General features: G+C 35.7%; 1 protein-coding gene across 1 annotated transcript in view; it reads right to left on the bottom strand.

Moving 5' to 3' along the window:
- Window positions 1–2,195: 2,195 nt before the first annotated feature.
- Window positions 2,196–11,048, bottom strand: part of LOC145765324 (major facilitator superfamily domain-containing protein 8-like) — a 53,505-nt gene continuing 44,652 nt past the window's right edge. The window contains exons 4-8 of the mRNA XM_082577128.1: window positions 8,877–9,034; window positions 7,311–7,452; window positions 6,865–6,984; window positions 6,467–6,597; window positions 2,196–5,704 (exon numbers count right to left, since the gene is read on the bottom strand). Of these exons, the coding sequence (XP_082433254.1) occupies window positions 5,582–5,704; window positions 6,467–6,597; window positions 6,865–6,984; window positions 7,311–7,452; window positions 8,877–9,034 (674 nt within the window). The 3' untranslated portion in view covers window positions 2,196–5,581. The remainder of the gene's footprint in view (window positions 5,705–6,466; window positions 6,598–6,864; window positions 6,985–7,310; window positions 7,453–8,876; window positions 9,035–11,048) is intronic.

Genomic DNA, 11,048 nt, shown 5'->3' with positions numbered 1-11,048 from the left:
ACAGCAAACGAATTATTCTCCTCTTACCTAAAAGACAGAAAGCAGTATGTCGCGATTAATGAACAGGAATCTGTACAGAGATGCATAACACATGGTGTACCTCAGGGTTCAACGGTGGGTCCATTACTGTTTTTATTGTACGTAAACGATTTACCAAACTGCACGTCTTCTGTTCCAAGACTTTTCGCAGACGATACCTGCCTGGTAATTAACGCTCCTAATCCATCCTACTTAGAAAAGGAAATACAGTATCGTCTGAATTACTTAACACCAAGAACTGAATTAATGCCAATATATTAGTTATCAATCCTTCAAAATCAAATGTCATTGTGGTTCCTCCTAAAAAATGCAGCTACCCAGAAGATATCAATGTAGGCCTACAGTAAAATTCGCCTATAACGGCTTCGTTTATAACGTCAATTCGCCTATTACGCCACATTTCGCTCGGTCCCGGCAGAATTCCTACCTTTTACGTACATTTTAGTTCGGCTACAACAACATCGCCTATAACGTCAATTCGCATGTAACAGCACCCTTTATTGGTCCCCAGACGTCTTTTGTTCGTTTATAACGTCACTTTAAGCCATCACCTTCACCACGAACGGTCAGTCTTTCAGTTAGCGCTGCTGCTTGCAAAATGTCTTCCCTTTATTTTGCTACGTCGTTCGCAGCAGGGACTTTAATTTACTGAATTAACTTTTTTTCCGCGTGAAAAACTATCACTTGTAAAAAGCAGCTCTACAGCTGACCTTTAAGATGTCGTACAAGAGGAGGCCGGTGATGATGGCGACGATCCTGTAGAAGCCGTTTTAACCCCAGAAGTCAATCAGACAACTAGACCGATACTTCCGAAGTCACGACGATAGGGAGCAAATCCTACATTATTTAGCAAAAGCTGAACGCTATGTGGTAGAAATCTGTGTCAAAACCGAAACAGTTCAAGATCAATGCCTTTTTTGCTAATAAACGATGAACTTTTCTACTACTGTATGTAATGAGCAGACGAGCTGTATTGCGCAAATTTCCTGTATAGGCTATACCTTTTGCTGTAGCCTGTAGGTTATTTTTTTTAAATAATTTCTTTGTTTACTGTATTTTCTGCGTGACTTTTGTCAGTTTGGTGGTACACCGTAAACCTGACTAGATTATACACCTCTTTCTTTAATCAAAAGACAGTTTTGGAATAGTTTGCGGTAGTTCGTCTATAACGTCAGTTTTTGGAATCCCCTAGAGGTGCCATTATAGGCGAATTCTACTGTACTTTATAATTGTGCTCAGATCGAACAAGTTAAGTATGCGAAATACCTTGACATTATTTTTGACAATGGTCTAAATTTTGAACCTCATATTAATACAGTATGCTCCACAAGAAACTTTCTAAATCTGTAGGAATATTGTCCAAACTCAAATACATTCTACCAAACAAAACATTATTACAATTATACTACGCACTGCTGGTACATTCTGGTATAACGATTTGGGGTTCATGCTGCAAGACACAAATGAACAAGCTTAGCACCTTACAAAATAAGGCTGTCAGAATAGTAGCAGGTGGTCTGATCATGTCACACCTTTCTATAAGCAACTTAACATACTCAAGCTTAAAGATTTGTACGAACACGAAATTGCTAAGTTCATGTTTAAATTTGATACGGATGTATTGCCTCTGCCTTTCGCACACTACTTTGAGAAAACCAAACTCATGTATAATGCACGTCTTACTAGACACTCTACCAATGATTGTTATTTTGTCCCACGTTACGCCTCATCCCGACTCCAGCGCAACATTAAGTATGCCGGAGTGAAAGTCTGCAACTCCTTACCAACGAGCATGCGTAAATTGTCATTTTATTCTTTTTAAAAAGCAACACAAATATTCACTCATCGCCTAATATTAGCACGACTAATTTTGTACTACCTTTATGTTACCGATAGCCTACTTTGGCTACTAAATATATTTCTCTGCGCAAGACTATCATCTAACACCTTGTCTCAATTTTCGTTATTGAATTATTCATTGTGTTCTCTATCCTATGTCGCTTGTTCGTAGTGATCATTTAGATTAGGTAGGCTACGTAACTAACTGTTATCGCAATTCTAGATCTTCTATTAGAATCTGGGGTATCTGCTTGACTCGAAGACCCATGGTCTCTTCGCAGATTCCCGTTGCTGAAAATTCCTTTTTTATTGCTGTATTTATTGTACTATATTTACCTACAACGAAATAAATCAATCAATCAATATGACGTCATAATTGAAAACATTTGGGGTGTAAACTTTTTTCCCCAAATACCACCAGATGCGATCCCAGGCATTTTGAATTTCAAAAATGGTGAAAAAATGAAACACCCTAAGGACTATATGTATCATGTCTAACAAATCTGTTATAACGATTCACTACCTACCGTCACTGCGAAAGCAATATGACGAAGGTTCATTTTCACTGCAATTTAGTTCCTTTTTAAACTGGTGCAAGCAAGAACAAGACTGTTCTTCAACAAGGATGAAGATTACAAAGTTAATACAGTAGAACTCGGTTAATCCGGATTCGATTTGACCGGCGATTCCATCCGGATTAGGCGAAGATCCGGATTAACCGATGACGGTTCTATCAAACCAGACTCATTTGTACTTCCAGTTTCATCCGGATTAGGCGAAGATCCGGATTAACCGAATTCTACTGTACATTGTTACTACCTGGTGAACAACAATTACTCCAATAAAGAAAATATTGATTGATTGCAAACAAAGAAAAAAGCCGAAGTAGAAAAGAAACCTTCAGCAAACGTTTCTTAAACTATCGTTTTCATCTTCAGTGTTAGAAAGTAGGTTAGTTAATAGTTACGTACAAAGTAAGTCAATTGGATTTAATTGGAATATCTGATGAAAGGTTATTTGACAAAAGCGTGGCACATGCTCTACGCCGTCGCAAAAAGAAGTGAATAATGTAAAAAAAAGGTTAAAAATATACCAAAAGGCAATTAAAGAGTTTTGACTTCGATCACCAATACACTTTGTATGTCGCATCCGTCTCATACATTAGCTTGATATTCCACGGTTTTTAAACCAATATTATCGTTTTGTAATATCAACATTGCAAAATCAACGTTGGTTTCCACAAGTGCCAAACCAAACGTCACTGAACACAACCTGAAGATAATTCCAACCTTTTCAGATGCTCAAAGCTGGTTGTCACTCAAAAAAATCAACAAATAGGTTCATTAAATAGCTGACAATTTTTATAGCGTTGTAACGACGTAGGCTGGGTAAATAGTGACACCTGTTAGGTGAAGTTTGCAAACAGCATTTCATGAAACGCGGCACCAGGTTTCAAAATTAAATACAAAATGCATTGTTGTTTTAACAAGCATTACAATGCAGGCAGTCTGCAACCCAGCCAGCGATAATTGCCATTTTTTATGTCGTTATAACGTCGCTAGATATAGACATAAAAATGACAATTCTTGTGGCTGAGAAACTGTCGACTCCGTTTGCAACCACGTATTCATCATTCAAACGCGGCATTGAAAGTTTCAAAATTAAACACAAATTTCGATACAAATACTGCGCTTCGCAATAGATATGATCAGCAACAAGCTTGAAACAAAATAATTTATCATTGCATACAAAACATGTCACACAGTGAGATTAACAATAGAGAAAAACAAAACAAACAATTTATTTTCAAGTGAAAATACTTGACATAGGAAATGACGTTGACAAAAGGTAACAAAAAAGATTACAGCCACGTGTGCTCATGCAGTAGTCTCCGGTAATTAAGCTTACCCGCTTAATAAGTCCAAAATTGTCCGGCTTAATAAGCGGAAACTACTGCAATAGTTTTAAACGCTACAGGTTTACAATGGAAAAGCTAACGAAAATCGAAAAAGAACACCCAAAACTTTTTACAACATTCTACTTTTATATATTTGAAGCGTTTTAAAACTCAACCGAAAACCAATTAAAATGTAATGGTAGAAATATGAGGAAAAATGCAAAACGTAATTTCAAGAAAAAACCTCTTGATGCTTCAGTGTGATTTCTGGTGTAAAGAAGCATTGGGAGTAAGACATTATGGGAATATAATTATTGGAAATAAGCACTATGGGAATAAGACAAATTTATGACGAGAAAAGAACTTCTAAAAATTTGACAGAAGAAACGCAATGCCTTGCATAATGTGGATCACTTGGATTAAATTGTTTTTTTGAAAACAGTTGTAGGAATTGTAAACAAGAAAACGAGTATAATAAATCAATGTGAAATATACCATCAGTGTAATAAGCTGGATAAACACATTTGCAAGAACTGAACTGGAATTAGGTTGGTCAATGCACATTTTAAGATCGTATCAAAAAAGGGCTTTTAGGGAACACCAAAAATAATAAATCAATTTTAGCAAAGCTCGATTTCGCAATATAGACGCAGCATTTCATTTACAATACAAATACATCATCACATTTCTTTAATTTTTGTAATGGTTAGTAGTAAATTTCATTCATTGTTAAATAAACGGGACATTGTAAAATGATGATGGCAAAAATTTAAGAATATATTTGACAGTGGCTTAAATAGAACATTTAAGGCACAAGTGAGACTTCACAAAATGAACACAGCCATTTTTCTTGTTTTGTACCTGTATGTTTTGACAATAACCGAAGAGCTTTCACAATGAAAAACAAGCAGTTTAATATTTTAGATTCCAATTTTAAACAGTAGAAAAATTAAATAGCAACTGCTCATGCGAACTTTACTAAAAGTTTTTCTATATTTCTTTTCATAACTCGCCGAATTTGGTAGAATATATTTCATCGTTGGCAAAAAGTATAAAAGTTTTTTACAAAACCAAATAAAAATACCATACTTTCACCAGTTGGGTAAATAAAAGCTATGACACACCATTTTACAGATAATGTAAAATGGTGAGGATGTTGTCCTAAAAGAGAACTCCTGCATCAAATTTTAACAAAAATCTAGAACAAACAAAGTACCCTATCAAAGTACTACATTTAAACTTATAAGCAATTACTTTTTGTATTAATTTTTACTACAACTGAACAGTTCGTTAGTTTCTTTGTTCAAACAAAAAATAGTGCAACTTTCCCAAAGTTAAGGAATAAACAAAGAACATGACACAATCTTAAACCAAAATTGCTCATATAAATCTTTAACTAGTAATAAATTTCGTGGGTCGAATGTGGTGAATGATATGCTTTTATTGCAAACTCTTCAAGGTAAAAGTATGTTGTTAAAATATGAAAACGCAAAATGAAAAAAAAACTTTTGTGGTCGTCTTTCAAAACCCTACTAGTGACAAGACATCTAAGGTACCATATCTCAGCCACGGTCAAAGATATTTCAATTCTTTGCTATTATTGCGATTTTTAAATATATATATATGACGAAGACAAATCTATTAGTCGCAGTTGCAAAAGGATGTGAGGTTATAAATGCACTGCCCCAGACATGATTTTTTTCTCTCTTGATACTTGCACAAAAAGGTTGCGTATCTCAGATGCGTCGAAGCTGTTTGCAATTGACAAAGAAAAAAAAACTAACAAACTGTGAAAGATGAACCGAGTTACGCTTGTATCCCAGAGTGACCATTCGACAGCAAAGGCGTTCTTTCAGATACTTGATTTGAAGGCATCTCAGGCGGATCTTCGCGAACGTTCAAGCGTTTGTACGAAGCAAGTACTAAGATCTGCAAGACACACAAAGGATGGATTGCATTGGCATTTGTTGATAACAATGCAGAGGTAGATTACCTGGGATATTGTTGACATAAACGAGTGTGTTGTAATGTGCACACATGACAATGTTTAAGTAAGTTAACCATTGTTGAGGCAAGTATGTGGAGTTTGTGACTTGTGGCAAGTTTGTACGTGGTTTCGACACTAAAACCGTAAGCATTGGTCATGTAGATCACAGAAAAACCTTTTGTTGTGTTATAAAAATGATCATGAAATGCTCATTTTCTTTCATTATTCAAGTTGAATACACAATTAGTTGCTTATGCGAGTGTGTTTAAAAACAGAATTTATAAGGTTTACTCAGACATCCTTTTATCGTTCAAGTGCGGAAATCAGAAAACCCGATGTTTCCATAAACTCAAGGGTTACGAAACTCTTGCTGATTGGCTAGTTTGATCTTGATTTAAAACCCTTTGTTGGTAGCTTTGTAGTTTTTAGCTGCTTTGAACAAAATTCCTTTTTTCGTCTGGTGACAGACTACATAAACAAATCAGGACAAGTACTTGTCATTGATATCATTGTAAAGTTCTGCAACATCCCATTTTCCCAGACCGAAAGAAATTTCTGCAGGTAAAAATTAACTCTTTCGTCGAATAAAATTCGAAATATAACATCATCGATAACAACATGGGTAAATAAATAAAAGAGTAAATAACACCAATGATGACAGAATAGCCAACGGGTTGGCAATAAAATAAGCTTTCAAGACTTACAAAAACTAGAAATACAAGAGTTAGATTCACAGTTCCCATGATTTCCAATCGATCTAGCAACGAAGCAGCCCACAATGGTCCTAGAATCTGACCTATCCCCATCACTAGTAGACGAATGCCTTGATTAAAACCTGGTAAAAAATATTTGGGAAAAAAAATCTTTTCAATGAATTGTTAACACAACAATCTGTATCATAAAAACTCTGTTTATAGTAAGGAACTAGCAACTTTAGCAGTCTCCCTTTTCCAGACAAATTAAATCAGCTTTTGCAGCAGCATTACAAAATTAATCCAAGTTATCGTTGTCACACAAACAAGCCAGAAACCTAGCACTCTTAATTGTGGAAAACCAACAGTGTTGTGATTGTAGTGAGAGATTTCAACACTTTAAAGCTTACCTTGCGTTCGTTCGCTGGTGATCTTAGAATACAACGAGGCCTGGGGGACCCAAACAAATGGAAGATCAAGTACTAAAACACCGCTTTGTATGCTGAAGCACACAATCACCCACGTCGTGCCTTAACGAAAAGTTACGTTCAGGCAGTTATGAAGCAATTTCAGTTAAGTTGTTTTTGAAAAATAAAAAACATTTAAAATTCATTACTTGGCTACATTAGTACTATTTACTATATTTAATATATATATTGAGCAAATTTGACCGTTGATTTGACTCATTTGCAATTGTTGCAGTTCCAAAAGTAAAATAAGGAATTTACAAACTCTTCATACTTCTTTCATATAACCAATATTATCGTTTTAAACGCCAACCATTTGTCATAAAATTGTCCAGTATAAATTTTTTTAAGGAAATCTAAAAAGTTATGCGCGTGGCGAAAACACTCACCGACTGGCGACTTGACAGCGAAAGAAATATATGCAGCAAAAACCACATACACAAAAACCATCACGATTAAACCCCCCAGGAGCAAAACACGGTCGGATAACTTCTTGCTTAGAAATGCCAAGACAAAGAAGCTGATGACAATCTGCATAAATAAAACATAATAAAAACATAAACAGACATTTAATAATAGATTTAGGAGATCGTGAAACTTTTCGAGCGCCCAATTAGATTATTTTCTAAACAGTAGTATTGCATCAAGATGTTTTTTACGCTTATCGGCCAGATTGTGATTTCAAGATCGCATGTGTATTGCACATTTACATGGTCATGATCCAGGTGCGGGTATAGCGCTACTGCCTTCAGATCTTGAAGGTTTTCTACTGACGCTACTTTAACCGGTGCACGACCTGTCGACCTAATGTCGCGGTTTAATAAATGAGTACGAACGACGCAGACACGAGACGGTTCTTTCTTGTGTCTATTATTCCAACTACGCTAGTCAGAGGTAATCACGCGTCTTTCAATGTTAAACCTGCTCAATTTCAATGTTAAACCTGCTCTGTTGATTTATTCAACAGTTAACACCATAAAAAACAAAACAAAGAAATAACAGAAGCGCACACAATTCCATGTAAATTTGTAAGGTTTCATCTCAAATTATAGGAAAATCCCCTTACAAATTCCAACATTTGGAGAGGCTGCTTTAGTACAACTGAAGAGATTTCATTTTGCAACACTGACACTGCAAGCGATGCCTCTGAACAGCGCAACTTCAACAACAGATACAAGAAATAGCCCTGTCTCGCGTCATCATTCGGGTCAGGCATCATTTGTGCCGTGGTTTGCAGTATTCAGGTCTTGCGGTTATAAGGATCGCGTCATTTGGACGGCGGTATAACGACTTGTTTTGACTTTAGCGGCAACTTCCAGACCGGTGATCGTTCTGCTAGGGTACTCCCATTGCCATTCAACAAAGGCATAAAAAAGCAGATCTTGATAAAATGACTTTAAATCCACGCTTAAATCAAATGTGCACAGCATATCAACAAACATAAAATACAACAAATGTATTGTATATAAAGTACAATCCTATACGATTTGATTAATATTTGTATAAACAATTACAGACTGGTTGTCGCTTTTGATCGTGCTGCGACGAAGATGAACTTAACTTTGAAACATACAAATATTTCTACATAAAAGTTAGAAAAAGTTTTGCAAGTGAGCTAAGTCTGAAATTATTGAAATGAAACATATATTCATCCAAGTGTGGAAAAGAATTTCTGCATTTTCAAGCAGATTTGGTATTGCCAAAGTTGGCAGTCCTAATCTAGATTTTTTATCAACTTGCATAAACATAAAATAATTGCAAAGTTTTTCTTAGATGGCTACATTGCTTCACAAGAGAATCAATTATAATACATTTGCTGTACAACTGCATCCCTGAATAAAAAGAATCGAACACAAAGATCGAGAAAATAAGTTCATCGTTCAGAAAAAGTTTTCAAAGCTCTAACTATATCTTTACGACTGAAATCTAAAAACTGCTTTAGTATTAGCACTTACAAGAACTCCAGCTACACAAAAAAAGATACTGTTTGGAAGTTCTCCCCAATCAAATAGTTGAAGTGTAAGAGGTGTCAGCAGTGTTTCTATTCCAGTCTGGATGAACATCAGAGTAAAAGTAACTGCGAGGCAAACAATAACCTCTTCACGAAGCAAATCTGCAAACAAATTAAAAGGGTTAGTAATAAAAATTGAATGTAAACATGTTTACGTTGCATCGATCGCGGCACAAAGGTTGTTGAGTAGCAGTAGACCTGCTCTTTCTAAATAGTTTATAAACTAGCTTTGGAAAACATTCTTAGAAATACTTCTTATAGTGTCTAGATTTCAACAAATATCCACTTATATTTATCTCGTACGTGCGAGCCCAAAGAGAAATCTATAAAGTTGAAGTGGCAGCGAGCGGATAAACTGAAAGCACACAAATGCGTGGAGTTCACAATTGCAGATGTTGTTATTAACTCCACGTAGATGTGTGCTTCCTGCTTCAACTACTCTGTACCAGCTATGGCTAGGTGACACATGGATTCTTCACGACAATTGCTTAAACTCATGAAATAGAAAATTAGTGATATTATACGGAAAATATTGTTTCTAGCACTACTGTAGTTGTAACGTTCAATTGACGAAAATGGAAGGAACGACAAACAGGTTCATTTATTGCTTCACTGACGTTCGCCCACCATGACAATGCGCATCCTCAGAGCGAATAACACATAAAATAAAATTGTCAAAGTTATATAGTGCAGTGCGGCTGAAGGCAAGAAAAAATGAAACACAGATTATTTTAAAGGTTGGCCAAAAAATGTATGGCGGTTACTTTCCACGTTAAATTGTAAACGTAATAACTTCCAACATTACACATAAAGTCGAAGCAGTGGAGACCAACAGACAGACATTCGAGACGAAATTAAATTACAATAGATTCTTAGATTTTATTTTGGCATGTGTAAACAAAAAGCTGACTTTTCATGTTCCATTTTTAACAGCTCTGCGATGTTCTTTGACCGGGTAATTTATGCTGCGTTCAGTCCGGCCAATGTAAACTGCGTCACAATCATTGCACGGAATTTCATAAACAATACCACATTTATTGTGAAAAGAAGTTGTGTCTTTTGGTAGCAATTACATATTGCCGATGGTTTGAAACAGTTTCATAGCGACTTTAACTCCGGCACGATTCAATACTCGCCTCATCGACTCAAAAGCTCCATGTATGTGTGGAATGGTGATGAAACAGTTATAAGTTTTGTTGGTGGTTTGTTTGACGTGACGGCTGGTCGAGAAATGAGTGTGTCGCTCTGTTATCTTTTTTTAGAAATCCATTAAGTTTGAAGGTCGAATGCACCACAATGCGCATGCATTAACTTAATCAATGATTAAAGTTAATCATTGTTTAACTAAACAGTGATTAAAGTTAATTCGTTGTTGGTATGCACCAATAAAATTTTGTTCATGATTAGTTGATCAATGATTTAATCAGACTGTTGATGGTTTTTGCTGAGTCATAACTCTAGCAATGTGTATATCTTTGATTTGTTATGGGATTCAGTAGTACAATTCAGTGGTAGAAAAGGGTAACTGACATACATTGTTTGTTCATGGCAATGGCAAAAAGCGTTATATTTGACTGATAAGTTATTTGTAAGGGGTATGTTAAAATACAAATTTGGATTACAAACTCTGAGTACCCCCCAAAATAATGCTACTGGGAGTAAAAAAAGACATACCACGAAAAAATTTTTGGGTTGCCCCTACACTAACTCTCCGCTACCGGGGGGGAGGGAGGGGGTTACGAGCGATTGTCTAAATACATGGGATTTGATATCTAAAATTTGAACTGGTGGTCATAGAAGGCTGGGACTAATCTCAACAGTTTCGTTTTGAAAATTAAGATAGGAATGTAACAGTTTCAGAAGTATCAGGTGTATGGATTGGCCCAGACAGGCCCATTTTGGTCCGAAATGGCCTATCGTGATTGAATCAAATTCAAAATTTTACCTTAATAATAAGGGGATATTTTTTGTTTAAAACAGTTATGATTCGAATTGGTACTTTCAAATGAATCATATGCATTATGCAATCAAGATTTTCTTTTTTCACTCCACTCTACTGCACATATTGCAATATAACAATTTCTGCTATACGGTTTTAGCCTAATTATGATCTTTC

Source organism: Aplidium turbinatum, chromosome 2 (assembly GCF_918807975.1).
Source record: "Aplidium turbinatum chromosome 2, kaAplTurb1.1, whole genome shotgun sequence".
In the NCBI taxonomy this organism is placed as follows: Eukaryota; Metazoa; Chordata; class Ascidiacea; order Aplousobranchia; family Polyclinidae; genus Aplidium; species Aplidium turbinatum.
The sequence above is the reverse complement of the archived record's forward strand: the minus strand, read 5'-3'. Positions and strand labels throughout refer to the sequence as shown.